This window comes from Megalobrama amblycephala, linkage group LG1 (genome assembly GCF_018812025.1).
Source record: "Megalobrama amblycephala isolate DHTTF-2021 linkage group LG1, ASM1881202v1, whole genome shotgun sequence".
Classification (NCBI taxonomy): domain Eukaryota; kingdom Metazoa; phylum Chordata; class Actinopteri; order Cypriniformes; family Xenocyprididae; genus Megalobrama; species Megalobrama amblycephala.
Window position 1 is genome coordinate 48,871,081 of NC_063044.1, and position 18,866 is coordinate 48,889,946.

Sequence of the window (18,866 nt, forward strand, 5' to 3'; positions counted from 1 at the left end):
ATAGACAGAGCCGTAGTTCACTGACAAGCTACGCAATATCGTGTTCATTATCGAAGGCGATTCATCTTAGATAATGAGCGTGATATTGCGTAGCTTGTCCTCTGAAATTCTCTACTGAGGAGCTATGTTAATTTAATGTTTGAAGGTCAACGAATAAGATATTGTTTTTTGTTTCGTTTTTCTCTAGAATAATAATTTGCTTGCTATATTATACTTTTGTTCTACTGATACCAAATTGCTAATTTTCAATTCACTTCGTCTCGTGCCGCAGGTTCTACTAGTTGTCGGTTAGATGACGGGGTTGCTTTTTAAGTTGGTGGGCGGGTGGGGAGGGGGCCTGTTTAAGATACTTCAAAGTGGTAAAATGTGTGGTGAATCTGGTGATAATACAGTTCTTAATGATGCATAGTAATACTGTATCATCAAGTAACAGACAAGGTTTTGTTTTTGCTTCATGTAAATCACCCTGTTAAAAGAAATAAGGTACTGTCACACTTGAAATCGCTCTCTGCCGATGTAATTTTTTTTGCAGGAAATGCACCTGAAACCTGATTCTAAGGATAAGTTGAAATGCAGGTGGATAGGAAATGTATATCAATACAATTTTTCAGTTAAAGCTCGAGGGGTTGCTATCCTAATACGAAAAGGTGTGCCATTTAAACTTAAAACCTTGAAAACGGACAAAGAGGGTCGATACGTTATATTGTCGGACGAGATATTCTCTTTTCATATTACTATAGCGAATGTCTATGCCCCAAATTATGGGGGGGGGGGGATTTATTAATAACCCTAATTTAGTAGATATATTTCATCCCACCGAGAGAGATTATACCTTTCAATCACAAGTTCATAATGTATATACACGCATTGATTATTTTCTGGTAGAAAACAAATTAATCTCTAATGTCATGAACAGTAAGATCCATGATATACTAATTTCAGATCATGCTCCTGTCACATTTGAACTTGCCTTTAGTAATTTAACACCCTCTCGTCCTGTGTGGAGAATGGATTCTCGGCTTGTCAGTGATCCTAAATTTTAAGATTACATGCTTACACAATTGGAAATAGTTTGTGAAAATAATGATATCCCCTGAAGTTTCTTCCGGACTTTATTTAAAGCCTTTATTTTTGGACCCCTGATAAGAGATAACCCATCCTCTAATAAACTGTATAAAGCAAAACTTTTAGATTTAGGAAAGCAAATTCATCCATTAGACAACGAAAATGCGCAAAACCCCTCATTAGAAACATACAAAAAAAATTCTACAGTTAAGATATGAGTATAATAAAATTGTTTCAGACAAACTACTGTAAGTAAATCATTCCTTTTCATTAAACAGAAATATTTTGAATTCGGGGAAAAGCCACATAAACTACTTGCCAGACAGTTACATAAATTAGAAAATGATAAGGCAACTCATAAAATCAAGACAAAATTTGGAGCACAGTTTACTTCATCTAAGGATATAAACAACTGCTTCAAGGAATTCTATTCAGCTTTATACTCCTCTGACCCTTGCATTGACTTCCAAGTTATGGTTAAATTTCTAAATAAATGTAATATTCCCTCTCTTACTCAAGATGAGCGTGATTCCCTTAATAAGGAAATATCTTTAGAAGAGTTAAAAATGTACAGTAAATTCCTTAAAGACTGGTAAAACTCTGGGTCCAGACGGCTTGCCTTCTGAATTATATAAAAAATTTAATGAAACTCTTTCCCCCTACCTGCTTAGAATTTTTGAGGAGGCATTAGTCACTGGGCTACCATCGACATTCAATGAAGCAATCATAACTGTTATTCTCAAAAAAGGTAAAAATACAGGTGATAAATTTATAGATTGGATTAAGATTTTGTATAAAATTCCTACAGCTCAGGTAATAACCAATAAAACCTTTTGTCTGGTTTCATTAATCTCAAGAGAGGGACTAGGCAAGGTTGCCCCATTTCTCCTCTCTTAATTGGACCATAGAGCCCCTTGCTCAGTCTATTCGTTCTGACCCTTCTATTTATGGCTTTAACACTTTAAATACAGAAAATAAAATATCTTTATAAACAGACGACATCCTGCTATATATTACCAAACCACATGTGAGTCTGCCGGTTATTATGAACACTATTAATGATTTTGGGACGTTTTCAGGGTTTAAAGTTAATTTAAATAAAATTGAACTAATGCCCATTGGACTAAAAGATTTGTCTTCGATACGTCTTCTCCGTTTAAAGTTTCTATGGAAAAATGTACATATCTTGGAATTGTAGTTACCCATAAATATTCTTTGCTTTTAAAGGCTAACTTTACCGCTTTAATTTCCAAACTGCAAGGTAATATACAATTTTGGAGAGCACTCCAGATCTCTTTATTCGGCAGAATAAATGCAATTAAAATGATATTCTTACCATAGATACTGTATCTATTCCAGAATATTCCTATCTTTCTACCTAAATCATTTTTTAAGCAATTAGATTTGATTATTCTTCCATTCTTATGGGGATATAAAAATCACAGAGTTAAGAAGGCACACCTTTGTATTATTTATTATTTATTTATAAAAAATAAAAAAAAACTTGCTACAAGCACTGGAATAACTGGGACTTGATATGGCACTTATATACTGTTGCACGCATGTTGATTTGATTGCTTCTATTGTTCTCATTTGTAAGTCGCTCTGGAGAATAGTGTCTGCTAATGATTAAATGTAAATGTAATGTAAATGTCAAGTTCTATAAAATTATTTTTTTAGTGTCTGCCTATTGATATTGATTGCATATTCTGAGGGGAGATAATCAAATATATATATATATATATATATATATATATATATATATATATATATATATATATATATACATGTGTGTGTGTGTGTGTATATATGTATATATATATATATATATATACTTTTTGAATGATTGACATGAGTGATTATAATAAGAGTGATAATCAATAATCAATATGTAACCTCTTTTATTATTAAAGGTGCCATCGAACATTTTTTTTTTACAAGATGTAATATAAGTCTAAGGTGTCCCCTGAATGTGTCTGTGAAGTTGCAGCTCAAAATACCCCATAGATTTTTTTTTAATAAATTTTTTTAACTGCCTATTTTGGGGCATAATTAGAAATGCCCCAATTTATGCTGCGGCCCCTTTAATTGCTCGCGCTCTCCGCCCCCTCCAGAGCTCTCGACTCTATCACTGCATAAACAAAGTTCACACAGCTAATATAACCCTCAAAATGGATCTCTACAAAATGTTCGTCATGCAGCATGTCTAATCGCTTAAGTACAGTGTTTATTTTGATGTTTACATCGATTCTGAATGAGTTTGATAGTGCTCCGTGACTAACGGCTAATGCTACACTGTTGGAGAGATTTATAAAGAATGAAGTTGTGTTTATGCATTATACAGACTGCAAGTGTTTAAAAATGAAAATAACGACAGTCTTGTCTCTGTGAATACAGTAAGAAACGATGGTAACTTTAACCACATTTAACAGTACATTAGCAACATGCTATCGAAACATTTAGAAAGACAATTTACAAACATCACTAAAAATATCAAGTTATCATGGATCATGTCAGTTATTATTGCTCCATCTGCCATTTTTCACTATTATCCTTGCTTGCTTACCTAGTCTGATGATTCAGCTGTGCACATCCAGGCTGCCCTTGTGTAATGCCTCGATCATGGGCTGGCATATGCAAATATTGGGGGCGTACATATTGATCCCGACTGTTACGTAACAGTTGGTGTTATGTTGAGATTCGCCTGTTCTTCAGAGGTCTTTTAAACAAATGAGATTAACATAAGAAGGAGGAAACAATGGAGTTTGAAGACTCACTGTATGTCATTTCCATGTACTGAACTCTTGTTATTCAACTATGCCGAGGAAAATTCAATTTTCAATTCGATGGCACCTTTAAATGATTTGAGTGATTTATTTCATATACAACCATAGAATGATTATGTGGCTGCTGAAATGTCCTTTTCAGAAGATCTGCTGCTATCTGTGTCTTTGTCAGTTCATTTTTGGAGACACTCTCACCATGTGTCCAGCCATAGATCCATGTTTCTCTAACACCCTGGACAGCTAGACTGCACACATATTAGCACACATATCTGTGTATGAGACGCCACCTCATGACCCCAAAGGGACATCCAGTCCCTAAATCCAGGGTCCCCTCGTCAGCATCCTGATGCATGGAGATACGCTTCTTACTATCTGTCCATATGTGGAAGATTTCTAATCTTGTCTATCTTCTCTTAGCCAATCAGAATCATTTTTACCTTAATAATGACGTAGTTAGTAGACTCTGTTAGAGTATAATTGGTGTGGAAATGTGAATGCACGCAGAGCGCCCTATGAACTCCTTGTGAGACCTGAAGCTGGCTTCTGCTGATGAAACTGCAAACTGTTCTTCAATAAAAAATTGATTGCATCTCTGACTCCTGGTCTTTCATTCGACATATCTGGTCAAGGGTCCTAAAACTGTTAATCCCCAACAATTCATTCAGCTGATTCATTCAAATGGTTGATTCATTCAGGAATGAAGCAAGTGAGACTGTCCTTATGAATGGGTCACTAAATCCGATTCGTTAAAAACACGGATTCATTCAGTAGTGAAACACTGCTGTGTGCTGATCAGAGACCCACAACAATTCTGCTGTGGCTTTTTTGGAACTACTTTTGTTGGTGAAATAGAGCAAAAATAGACAATAGACCATACTGTGTCTAAAATATAACAATAATAGAGTACCTCAGAGATTACATGTTTTTGTAGGCAAAACCTGGAAGCGAGTAAACATTTTAGGACTTCCGGTTCCATCGCCCTAAAGTCTATGGGTTTTTTGAATGGGTTTTTGCTAAATCGCCTGAAATAAGGTCTGTGGTTAACAAAGCATCTAAATATTTTCACGTTTTGATCTATGACATAAAACACACCAGTTATAACCCACTTGTGATTTTTTTAAAACCTTTATTGTGTCTTAAAAACGGCGGTTGCTAACAAGTTGCTAAAAGGGACTACTTCCTTTGGCGGGGACGTTAGACGTCATCATGACAAACAGGACATTTGGACAGCATTTCTCATGAAAAAGTGGATAAGTATTCGTACACAGCACAGATCATAATCAGCGAGCATGTTTTTAAATAACGTCGTTTTTTAAATAAAGTTTGAGGAAGCTTGGTGGTGGTGATGTTGATCCACGACCATGGTGTGCTGTAGTCCATTTACTGATAGCTTTTTATATCTGACAACTTTATTTAGGCTTCAAAATGTATAAATGTTGTGTTAACTTGTAAAGATTATGTTTATAGACAAAACGTGTGAGTGTCATAACCCTTTGTTAAACACAGAGTTTATTTTTTGCGATTTTCCAAAAGTCTATGGGAAAAATGCATAGGCTTTCGATCGAGGGCCGCGCCCGTGCGCCGCTAACTTCCGGGTTGGCCTACAAAAACACGTCATCTCTGAGGTACTCTGTTGAACTGTTGTATAAAATCAACATCAAATTTGCAATAAAGATATTCAGGAAAAAATGTAATAGACAGAAAGTGAAGCTAACATTGGATTCGGACGTGAATTGGTGCCTTCCTACCTTGCAATGCATCCTCCAAGACAGCATTTTGCTTAGTGATGAACATGATGCAGGGCAACGACTGACTGCATGAGGAAGCCTAATATGCCCCTAAAAGTAAAGATATTGGGGCAAAAAAAGCCCCTTATGGGGTTTTGTCTTATATTTATATCATATTATATATATTTCAGCAATATTATATAAAGCGATCGAGTCTCTTCAGAAAATTTGGACTCAATTCATATGGATTAGTTTTACAATCTCTTTATGAACTTTTTGAAGCGACAAAGTGGTAGTTGCATGGACTCAATGGGGGGACAGAAATCTCTCAGATTTCATGTAGACTATCTTCATTTGTGTTTCAAATATGAACGAAAGTATTACATTCATGACAATTTTTTTCACTTTTGGTTGAACTAACAGGAAAATCATGCAAGGAAATGCATTCTACAGTTAATTATAAACAATCAAAGAATAACAAAAAGCAAGCAGGAAGAGGAAATAAATAACCTTGCTCTACATTTCATAGTGAAAATCAAGAGTGAGAGTGACATCTTTGAGTCTAATCTCATGGTTTAAGACAGTCAAGACCTTGTGATGGGATTAGCTAAGGTGACGCATTTAAGGCAAGAGGCTTGTCTCCAGGATAACAGATCACTCAGATGAGGCTTTTAATTGGTGTAGACATCACACAGATAAAAAAGACCAAATATAAGATCCTTCAGACTGTTGCAGACCCTCAACATTTGCATTCCTCCATCATTATGTATATCACAACATTCTGATTTTATTTGAAATGCTTTAAAATGGTGTGACTTGTCAGCTTACACTCACCTACAGGTGGACTGTGTTACGGGACAAGGAACTGGATCAAGGAGACCTCCATGTCAGCAGTCACATATTACTGGTCTGTGCCTCTGTAAAAAGAGATCAGATGTAACAGTATTCGTGTTTCTTGCCTTGAAAAAAATGCATTTAATAATGAGTGGTAACAATTTATTGATCAATTATGTCATCATGCCAGTTATCGCTATTTTATATGATGAGATGATATATCAGCCAGGCTGATTAACTGCCTATTTTGAGAACAGTTTTGTCAATGGATAAAAAATAAATGATTTAATCAATACATTTATTTTAAGTAAATAATGTTTACAAATAAATATTTAATTTCAGAAATGTAATAATAAATTTGTTTCTAATTTCTTGGAGGAATATTGAGTAAATATAGTGTAAATTGAATTAGGTGTATGTAAGCATAATGTATAAGAGCTGTACATAAGCATTTTATCATCCATCTGCAATCCCCATATCAATTAACTACTTATTTGTTGTTCTACAAGTGTTTTGGGATGATAATTTGGCTTAAACATTCAGTCGGTCATGTCTACGCCACCTGCTTCTTATCCAAAATTAACTCAAATGTCTAGAGAAGTTCAATGACATGTTGACCTCTAAAATTTCTTTAACCATGCTAAAGCTCTTAAATACATCAAATGCACAGATAGATCCTCTGTACAATATCCACATTTTTCCATGGTACAAGACATTACATAAAATAAAATCCTGTAAGAAGAACAGCCCACATGCACTAACAAATAAACCGCTCCGCCCTGATTTCGGGTGATTTGACCTCCTTAATTACCAAGATGGCTTAAGCTGATCAGAAATCTGGATGAAGGAAGTGTGCTTGCTGGGGATCAGTCTCCACCTCCCTCACCTCTTACCATCTGGAGGTGATCCTGAAGAGGCAACGGCTCCAGACCAAAGCGCTCAGTTCATCTCCAGACTACAAACCCTGTACATGGTCCCTTAAAGTGCAGAGAGTGACCTGTTCCCTCCATCAGCTGCCCCACTGACCGATAGGTAAGTGAAACATAACAATGCTCTACAGGTGATAAATCTGTATGTATACATAAAAATTATATTCTATTCTAATGGTGAATAATATGAATGCCAATATGAGTATATTAGAACAATACAGCTAGATAAAGGTAACTATGTGATTACAGTAAAGTTTTGAGGAATTGTGAATTATGTAATGCTATGCTATCTTCTGAATGACATCAATGTGAATTGGAGCAGTGGAAAATCTTCTTACACTAAAGGCACAACCATATAAATAAGTTATCACAACGGTTAATTGGTTAGCATATTTCTCTGTAGTAAATGTGCCCATGTACACTAAAAATACTTTATCATACACATCTGGGAAACGCTACTTGTGTCAAAAGGTCTTGACAATATTATATCGTCATTTTAGGTGACATTAACTACATTTTGTAGAATCCATTACATAAATATTTAGGCCTTGTTACTGTAGTTATGGTAGAAATTAAACTCCCAAGTTTTTGTGATACAGATATTTAATTTAATACAATTTGATTTTAGTTTAATATTAGCAATTTTGTTCACACCTTAATCATGATTTAATGAGAGAAGACAAGTAGTTTTTAAATTTAATTTACATCTAAATCATCTCTGGAAACAAACAATAATAATTAATAATAATAATAATTCTTCACATTTATATAGCGCTTTTCTGGGCACTCAAAGAGCTTTACATATTGAAGGGGGAATCTCCTCAACCACCACCAATGTGCAGAATCCACCTGGATGATGTGACGGCAGCCATATTGTGCCAGAACGCCCACCACACACCAGCTTATTGGTGGAGAGGAGACAGAGTGATGAAGCCAATCAGTGTATTGGGGATGATTAGAAGGCCATGATGGTCAGAGGCCAATGGGCAAATTTGGCCAGGATGTCGGGGTTACACCCCTACTCTTTTCGAAGGACATCCTGGTATTTTTAACGACCACAGAGAGTCAGGACCTCGGTTTAACATCTCATCCGAAGGATGGTGTTTTTTTGACAGTATAGTGTCCCCATCACTATACTGGGGCATTAGGACCCATACAGTCCACAGGGAGAGTGCCCCCTGCTGGCCTTACTAACACCTCTTCCAGCAGCAACCTAGTTTTCCCAGGAGGTCTCCCATCCAGGTACTAACCAGGCTCAGCCCTGCTTAGCTTCAGTGGGCAACCAGTCTTGGGCTACAGGGTGACATGGCTGCTGGCAGGGACACCGCTAAGTGCAATGAACATTTTGTAACTTGTTGGGTGACAGGTTTAAGCTGTTTGGTGCTGTTGTTCATTTATCTAGTTTAAAATATCTTAAAAGTCAGTCTTTTTAAAGACTGGGGCAGCTCAGTTGATCTTATTCAAAATTAATAGTTTAGTACTACACAAATCATGCAAACCTGTTCTGTTACCTTGACTTCTGAACAATAAAACCTGTTAATCCAGTGACACTTAAATGAAAATTTCGTTCATTCGTAAGATCTTCGTTCATTTTCAGAACACAAATTTAAGATCTTTTTGATGAAGTCTGAGAGGTTCATCAGACTTCATCAAAAAGATCTTAAATTTGTGTTCTGAAAATGAACGAAGGTCTGGGTGTGGAACGACACGAGGGTGAGTAATAAATGACAGAATTTTCATTTTGGGTGAACTAACCCTTTAATAAGCATTTCTGTTTAACTGGAATGTGTCCCATGTGTCATGATACAGTAACTTGATCTTAAAGGACAAATACTGAAATATATTAATCACCACATGTATGCTATTGCATGCTCGGATTTAAATCCCATTCCCCGGTTACATAATGAACATTATTTTCCATCCTTTTTTGAGGTATTCGGAAATACATATAAAGCACACACACAAAAAGAGTGTGTGTGAATGTCATAGATTTAACATTTGACCCTGTAACTTTTTTTGCTCAGGGCAAGATGGCGCGGGATATGTCCGATAAGGAGATCATGAAAATGGAGCTGGAACAACTTCAGAAAGAGGTTAAGAACACTAGAGAGCCAGTAAGTTCTTATGCCTTCTGGTTTATTTGGCAACACATAGAAATATGTCATTCACTCTTTACATAGCCACCTTGCATTTTTGTTTATGAAAGATTTTGATAATGCTTTCAGGTACCAGTAAGAGGCACACGTCTGACATACTTTCCCTCTTTCCTCAGGTTTCTAAAACCGCAAAGGAGATTTGTGAATGGGTTGAGGCCCAATCCGCAGAAGATCCACTAGTAAAAGGAGTTCCTGAGGACAAAAACCCCTTCAAGGAGAAGGGTGGATGCATAATAACGTAGCCCATGTGATTTCTTGTGGCAAAAGTATATGAGGATGTGTTAATTTGTGCTAATGAGTGCTGTTTAGCAGTCGGTTATCTGAACTTAAATGAGGAGTAAGCACATTGTACTAAGCTTTAGCATCATAGATGCCATAGAGATTGCAAGATTTGAACAAATACTTGACCTTACAGTGTCAAAAAGGATTGGTTTTGGATGTGTGTATCTCTTCTTGTACTTATTACTCACTGCTTGTACTCTTGAAGCAAACTCTTTGTAAATAAAACTGGCAAATTTGAAAATAATCTGTAATCCCATTCTTGTTCCATCTCTCATTCCATCATCAAAAAATAAAGTTGCATTCAGAAAGCAAAAAATTCTCTGTTCATTCCATGTAATGAATTAACTTTTTCCTTCTACCACATAAATAAAGGATTTCTGTTTTGAAACTGAGATGCCATTAGCAAAGATAGATTCCATGCTTGCTCTTTGAGTCACTTAAAGGTGCGGTATGTAAGAATTCTGTCCGCTAGAGGCCTATTCAAAACAAAGGCGTAGCTTGATGATGCCAAGTTTGAGCACGGAATCTTGGGACATGTTGTCTTCACTCAACGGATGGTGCAAATGAACTGGGATAGGACTTGGGAAGAAATCATGTTCATGGATGCGATTATTAACGTTACTGTAGCAGAGTGTTGTGGGAGCTGAACGAGGCCGCTGAAGCGATTGTGCAACACACACCGCGAGCAGCTGAACTTTTATTATGACACAGTCGCCGGCGCTGCTTCCGCTTCGCCGGTCATGAGTATGAGGTAACACAGCTCTGTTTATCATACTAGATACATTTGAGAGTGTTGAAAATTATATTATAACGTTACTCTGTGGGTTCGCTCGGCGGCTGCTGTGAGACACTTGTTTGAGACACACTGCAGTAAGCTAGATCGATTTTAGAATATCATATTAAATGCTGGATGGCTTGTGTTAATAAGGCTACCTTCACACAGCAGCAGAATACGGTTGTCAATCCTGTATTTGAGTCCTTAATACGGTTGCGTTCACATGCAGTACAGTTATTTATGGGTGTGACAACCACATTCTATAATCGAACTCACACCTGTAAATTTTCAGGAATCACAACCGCATTCTCGGAATATTCGCTGTGTGAATGAAACCGGACTGGACAACTAGTTGTCTGTCACATCATACAGTGCGAGAGAGCCGGTGTTTTGTGTGTGGTTTCGCTTTCGGTAACTTGCAGCGACAGAGATGTGAGCTGTGCGTCATCTTAAGGTGATAAATCCAGTCACTGTTCTCCACCGGAGCGGCTCATGTCAGTTTTGTGTTTCTTTTCAAATGCCGTCATGCGCGAGATGTTGCAAAGGACGTGACACAAGTGCGCCGGTTAAAGACTCCGGCTAATGCGCGTTTACATGCTGCTGTTGGTTACTCAAGTTTTGATGGATGAACTCGTGGTTCAGTTAGTCTCTTGTCATGTGAAAAGTAGGGCTGTGACGGTGGCAAATTTTTACTACCGCGGTGGTAAATCACCAACAACCGCCGGTGTTGCGGTGGTGGGGGCCGAAGGGGGGGCGGGGTTTGTTTTATATATATATATATATATATATATATATATATATATATATAAATATATATATATATATATTAGAGGTTCCGTTAGACTTGCGTTTCGCAGTCATTTTGATGGACAGGATGGTAAAAAAATCCATCATAATCAATATTACCCGTCATTTTAATTTTTTTATTTTAATGATAAGACATTTTATTCACGAACTTACAGGATAAGCAAATAGGCATAGGCTATGCATTTATTTATACTATGAAAAGAAAGTTGATCAAAGACAAGCTGCGTCACTTTCAGTTTTCATCTTGAACTCTTGTCACAGATTGTGAGTGAATGCGATCATCCTTTCCTCTTTACTACTGTACAGAACGAAATAAACATGAATGAAAATAAAAAAAATATGTTGAAAGATACAGTAGCTTACCGAAATCTGTATCACGTCAGTTCAGTCAGTGTTGCAAACAATGTCACGTAACATTATAGCTCAGAAAAGCCATTCGTTGACCATAAACTTATAGTCAGCAAGAAAAATAAAAAAAACTTAAAGGTGATAGAGAGGATTTTTTCGTCGACTGAGAATCCAAAGACTGTTACTGAGTTTTTGAAATGAGCGCATGCGTAAGAACAACCCCCCTCCTTCACAGCTCGTTTCAAAGGAACGCCTCCCAAAACTCGTGCACGAGTAATGGAATACGAGTGTTTACCCCTGGCATTCGCTGTGTCGTGTATTTTGGATTCATTATGTTGGACTCACCGCAGGTAACTCATAATCTGCAGTTGTTACTCCTGTCTCCTGACAAAAACATTGCATGCAGCGCCTGTGGAGTGTGGAAAGTTACTGGAGCGCGCAGCCGCACTCATCTCTCACAAGGAACGTCACGGCAGTGACTGACAAGCCAGAGGGCCAATCGTTTACGCGATGATCGCGTAAACGATTGGCTGATGTTTTTAAGGCCCTACCTCATGCACAGATGATGTATATTAATATTATTACTTTCAGTGCACCTAATAAATAGTCTTTTATCAGTTAGTAAAGACAGTTTCAAGTAATATTGCAAAAATGTATAAAACAAAACATCCTCTTTAGCACCTTTAAGTAAGCATGCCTGGACAGGGGTGGGAATTACAACAAGCTTACATACAAACTACATAATTTGTCAAAATGACGGATGGGCTGCAGATTTTTTCCGTCACTGCTAAACAAATTCCATCAAAGATGGAAAAAAAATGTAACGCGATCTCTGAGATATACAAATATATATTACATATGACATCACACTACGGAGATGATTTGTGAATAGCTGTGAATTGCGAAACAGCTGTGGAACAGTGACTACCACATACAATTAAAACCGATTACACTGGTAATAGTGAGACTAAGAAACTCTAGATTAAGATTAATAACATACCTGATGGAAAACAAAAAATCCTCTTTCTGATTCTGTGTGACAGCCATGTGGCCATGCAAAAACAATGTGATTAATCAAGAGACCGAGTTAAAATTACATTTTGCATTACACTGCTGTATAATTTACATTATATTACATTGCTAATAAACAGAATTCATCAACTTGTGTTAATTAGACAGGTCCTGAAAAGTGAAGCCAAAACATTTTGATCACCCCCAGGTGGTTGGTCCCAGTATAGGTCATAAACCCCACCCTCCCCATGTAATCTTGTGGGATGTGAGACACACTGAACCAATCAAATTACAATTCAAATAAATTTTTCCCAAAGATGGTTTCTGTCATTTTAGGTAGTTTTGATCATGCTGATGTTAGTTCAAGTGTTCGTTTTTTTCAACAAGTTTTGTTTTAGTTAGTTATTTGATGCTATAAAAACAGGAGCGTGACGTCATGATTGACAGCTGAGATTCACAGCTTCTCTCAGCGAAGTAGTCTCTGAAGCACCAACTGACTTTTTTCGGGATTTTCGGGAGAAGGCTGGAGCTTTAATTTTATTTTCTACATTTCCATAGCTGTTTATTTCCCACCGACATAATGAGTTGTTCTGCAGGAAACCTTGATACCGTACCTCCACTTCACTACTGCACAGACTCGGGTCCCGAATCAGCACAAGATGTCAGCAGAAGAGTGAATGTGCGTCGTCCATTTTTTTTTACGGTCTATAATTAGAATTTATGAGATATCTGCTATAAATATAGGCTATTATACTGTATTATGTCATTAATTCTCTTCAAAATAATTATACACTACATCATACACAACAGTTAAGCACGATCTGCTGTGACATTACAATCAAGTTGAATTGTGGGATATATGCTGCCTTAACGTGCTCTCGGAATTTCCTAAGTAAAAAGTACACATGAATGCCCTCCCAATTCGAATTGAATGCGATGAGTTCGTAATCACGACTTCAGAAGGTGGAATTATCAAACTTCCGATAGCACGTGATGGCACCAGTGGAGCCATTCACCATATAGAAACTAGTAAATGTGTGAGCAAATGACTGATTTCAGCCGCAGCTTCAGTGTCTGTTGATAGTGTAGGAGGGGGCGGGACTTAAGATTCTAGAGAGCATTTGATTGGACAGAAGATTTGATGAGAAGCTGAAGTGCGATGTGACGTTATCCATTTTAGTGGAAGTGAGAGACTGTAAGTTTTGAATGCTTATATAAATGTGAACTTTGTCATTGTTTTGGAACACACTATCTTATTCATAAACTTAAGGCTAACATATTCATACTAAAAGCTAAAAAACTTAAGTTTTTATTCCAGGGGGACTTTAAGCTAGTCTCAGACTAAAATGCATGTTTGAGCTGTTTTAACTGAAAGCAACTTGTACTGACATATTTTTAAATATGTCAGTGTCATTGTTTTGTCTCAAGGAGCAGGCCAGTAATGTTTTTTTTTTTTTAGTGAAAGTTTATAAAAGCTACTTAAATGCCCTAATTGAACTCAGGCCTAATCCTGGCTTAGGCCCTGTCTGTGAAACAGGGCCAAAGAGCCTAAAAGTTAACCTCCAACATTTCAGGTCTAATAACATTAATAATCTTAAACAGGAAAACATCCCAGCAAACAAGGGACGTCCCCCGGACGTTGTGAACGTCCGTTAAGGTCCGCAGTAGGTCCGCTTTGTAACGTTCGCTGACGGACGTTCGGAGGACATCCGCGTTTGGTCCGCTTTTTAACGTTCGCTGGCGGACGTTCGGGGGACGTCCGCGTTTGGTCCGCTTTTTAACGTTCGCTGGCGGACGTTCGCCGGACGTTCGGGGGACGTCCGCGTTTGGTCCGCTTTGTAACGTTCGCTGACGGACGTTCGGAGGACATTCAAGTCCTTGCCAGTTTGCGAAAGTCCTACTGACGTCCCTCATCTGGTATTTCCATAACAACACTTGTAAAAAAAAAAAAAAAAAACAGCGTTGCCTTTTATCAACAGACATGACACCTTGAAACTCAGACAAAGGGCAAATTAAACTAAACCTACTGGATTTAAAGGAGGTTGTGTTCCTTAAAAATCCCTTTAAACAAGATAATGGATTTACAGAAACCACGATTGTTTTGTTGTGCAGGTTGATATTATGGTTTTACTTCAAGTAAAAATAGTTGAATTCGGGTCATTCTACAGAAAAGTCCACTTTTGGTATGACAAAATGTCTTAAAATGTATTTCTTTTTCTAACGTTTAAACTTAGACCACATTATTATATTACACATTGACTTTATGAATACAAATGACAGCTTTATGATTTATTATTATTATTTTGTGCATTTAAAGACAGCATGTACCATTTTTTTGTCACTGGTGTTACCATACTTCTCTGGCATTTTAAACATTTTTATGAAATGATATTTCTCAATTTTTTTCAGCACATGCAGTCAGAGTTACAGAAAAAAAGGTAATGAAAAAAATAAGGAGATTATGTGTGTCTTTTTTTTATTTCAATCAGTTTAGTTAAAAGTGATTGAATTATGAATTTAATTATGCATGTATTTGCTATAACAATGAAAATATTTGAAAAACAGTTATAAACAAGTAATGCAATCCTTTACATCTTAATTCTTGAGTTTAGCAGAATTCAATGAATGTAAAATTATTATCATGTCACATATGACACATTTTATTTAATGAGACAGACAAAAAACAGTAACACCAGTGACACAATGAATCACCAGTGACAGATACATAGGACCAAAGATAGCCTACTTATTCTTCAACTATAATCAAGGAGAGGAGACTAAATTTTTACATTTTTTATACAATCAAAGACTTTTCATTGACACTTAGTGAAAGCAGTCAGTAAAAGATCATAAACAACATTTTAAAAATGTCTGTAAAATACACTGTCCGTAAAGTCGCTGCTTCTCAGTTTAGCCAAATACCCTCAATGTAGCCATATCTGACCAAAGGAGGATTAACAATGGGAAAAAAAAGTTAGAATCACATTATTTAGTGCTATTTTATGCAAAATAACTAAATAAATAGCTTTGAATAAAGTTTTTTTCTATAAACAACACCAGTGACAGTAACACCAGTGACATTTTTCATGAAAAATGCATTTTATGGCTGCTGCAAGGTATCAATCCACATGTTGTCAATCATGGTATATTCACTAAATTAAGTAGTTTAATCCATTTGTATTCTAGTTTTTTAAAATTCCCTAATAATAAAGTAGGTCACACCAGTGACTTCAACTAAAAGCCTCATATGAAATTATGATTTTCTAATTAAAATTTCTGATAACTGAAAAGAGATGGTGGACTTTCCATGTGTCTTTCTTCATGGATCTTCAGGAAATAGGAAGAAGGTAGTCAATTGATGTCAACAGTGTGATTTTTATTTCAAAATAAGAGATTTTTGTTAAAGGTAACACCAGTGACACAACACCAGGGTTTTTTTATATATATTTTATAATATTTATTCAGCATTTGTTTTTGTTTTTTTATGTCCTTTACATAATATATTTGACAGTTATACATACATTATTGTATTTAAACCCTGTTTCTGAGCTCAAAATAAAGCACTTTCCCACATGACTGTGGGGACGAGCACTTCTGTGCTGTTTGGAATTTTTATAATTAAAAAACAAATACTGCCACATTGATGCGCAAGAAGGTTTAATTGTTCAAATATTGTTTCATATTAAAATATATAAAAAAAAATTTTTCAATATAAAAAAAGTGTTTTCAAGTGTAATATTTCTGTAAAGGGACAGAAAAGTGGACTTTTCTGTAGAATGACCCATTCATTGTAAAATGAAGTAAATATTAAAAATGAACAACTTTCATGTTAGCCTATGGGAAAAAATAATGGAGTAACTTCAACCTACTAACTAATTAAAGATGTCATCAGATCATGTGTGCTTTCAGCAGTTATCATTTTAAACATCAAAATCATGATGCCCCCCCATGTAGGCTACTGAATATAAGATAGGGTGAATTCAGACTGAATGGGACATTTTATCCAAGTCATCTCAATGGTAAAAAGTGTCCCAAACACCCTGAACTCACCCTATACAATTATTATGTATTCACATGCATGAAGAAAATGTAATCCCATGGAGCTCTAAAATAATGTTATTGACTTCAACTGATGAATGCAGCCAAAGAAAAGATGAAGAATGGAAAAGCATTTTGCTGGCAAAGAAACTGGAAAATAACTCAGGTAAGACAATTCCTATACCCATAAATACCTGTCAAACATGGTTTTATTAAAGAAGAGTTACTAAAAAAAAAATTACTTTACTTTAAGAAAGGTATAGCATGTGGCAAAAAGTGTAATATAGCCACACTGAGATACAAGCAAGTGACGATCGAGTGACGTCATTCTTTAGGTTACGCGCATGTATCCATGGCAACGCTCAGCTGCGTCGAGAGTTAACGGTCCTGCTGGTGATTTTCTCAGATGAGGCCTTGAGTTTTCTCTTTCGTCGGTCGAAAAGGTATTTTAAATTTTAGTTTAGTAGACATTAGCTACCATAACCACTGTTTATCTTGTAAAGTTTAAATTATATGACAAGATTACATTTACAAACGTTTGCTGAAGTTGTTGTCCGTCGCGGCTGACCGTTACGGCCTATCTTCAAATGTGCGCTAATCTTGGTCTCACGAATCCAAATTGTCAGTAACAAATGTTTCTTAATAGACAAACGATACCTGAAACATTATTGAATGTGTTCATTTTGTCGTTTTAGGTTAGAAGCCATCGAAAAAACTGCCATCGGACTACCACAGCTGTCAACGAGAGACGCGCGTGCACAGCTGCATAACACACACACACACACACACACACACACACACGGAAAGAGCACAACAATTATGAAACTGATAATTTATTATAAATAAATAAATGTATTTTTCTCCTTACAACGTGTTTGTGTTCTTTTGTTAACCTAGAAGTAAAATAAAAAACAATAAGAGGACTTAATCGAAAGTCCCCTAAACGTCCCGAATGGCCGCTGAACGTCCTGTGAACGTCCCCGTGAACGTCCGGAGGACGTCTTTGCGGACGTCCCCGGGACAGCCAGAGGACCCTACACATGGACGTTCGGGGGAAGTTCGCAGAGGCCATTCAGGGGACGTTCTGGGGACCTTTTTTTGTTAGCTGGGATGTTAGTTTTATTACCAAGTCACGTATTTTGGCGGACAAAACTGGACAAATACACAAAATAAAACGCGGGGTATTTCAGAAAAAATATAAATAACAACTTTTTAACAAGAATTAAACATACCTCTTAATCTCTGTGATTGCTCTATAATTATATCCCAGCTTCTTTTATCTTTAGGATAAGATATCCTGTCGTCGGCGTCTGAATTGAGCCATCGGACCATCTTCTAACCGTCGTCCCGCCAGTGCTGCTGCTCACGCAGTCACGTGGGCTACACTTGAATTTGAGGCAAGGCTACATTTAACATTATATATATATATATATATAATGTTAAATGTAGCCTTGCCTCAAATTCTGCATGCTATAAATACAATATATATAATAATAAAAACATTTTTATGTAGCTTTTAAAACTTTTACGTTTTTTTAAACAACTTTTTTTTTTTTTGCTTTTTTACTAATTCTAATTGATTTTTTTTAGGCAATTTTTCTTTAAAAAGCTCTTGTCTCTTGTATAAAGGTGCAAGAATTTCATAAACTTTCATAGTTTGGCAGTCTTGACTTGAACCTAATCACAGAAGTGATTGCACCTTGCTTGATTAAGTGGTAGCCTACAAATAGGCTATGGACATTTCAACCCGATCTCACGGAAATTCGTACATATTTTACGAGGTGGCTATTGGCCAATTCGTACGAATTCATACGTTTTTGCTAAATCGTACGTATTTTACGAGTTGATAAATTCGTATGAATTTATACGAATGACCTACCCCAAACCCCGCCCCTAAACCTACCCATCACTTGGGTGAGATAGCGTTGGACCTTTTGATAATTTGAAACACTTTGTAGCCTACTTTACTTACCCCGAAATGGTACATATTAGTTCCTTAAGGTGTAAATAACCAAGTGAAGGTACAACCACATTGTAAAAAAATAAATCCGTAAAATAACGGAAAAAGTACTGGCAGATCATTATCTGGGCATTATCCAGTAATTTTA

At 36.5% G+C, this 18,866-nt stretch overlaps 1 protein-coding gene and 2 long non-coding RNA genes across 3 annotated transcripts in view; 2 read left to right on the top strand and 1 right to left on the bottom strand.

The window, feature by feature from the left end:
• Nucleotides 1-18,110, bottom strand: part of LOC125272905 — a 33,556-nt gene extending 15,446 nt beyond the window's left edge. The window contains exons 1-2 of the long non-coding RNA XR_007185962.1: nucleotides 17,991-18,110; nucleotides 6,413-6,495 (exon numbers count right to left, since the gene is read on the bottom strand). This is a non-coding gene — a long non-coding RNA (uncharacterized LOC125272905). The remainder of the gene's footprint in view (nucleotides 1-6,412; nucleotides 6,496-17,990) is intronic.
• gngt2a (guanine nucleotide binding protein (G protein), gamma transducing activity polypeptide 2a) lies at nucleotides 7,279-10,023 on the top strand. Its single transcript, XM_048198064.1, has 3 exons — nucleotides 7,279-7,444; nucleotides 9,366-9,455; nucleotides 9,614-10,023. Exons 2-3 carry the CDS (start codon nucleotides 9,372-9,374, stop codon nucleotides 9,737-9,739), a joined length of 210 nt encoding a protein of 69 aa, XP_048054021.1. The 5' UTR covers nucleotides 7,279-7,444; nucleotides 9,366-9,371; the 3' UTR covers nucleotides 9,740-10,023.
• LOC125272901 lies at nucleotides 16,435-17,625 on the top strand. Its single transcript, XR_007185960.1, has 2 exons — nucleotides 16,435-17,201; nucleotides 17,454-17,625. It is a non-coding gene; the product is annotated as an uncharacterized LOC125272901 (long non-coding RNA).
• Nucleotides 18,111-18,866: the final 756 nt, after the last annotated feature.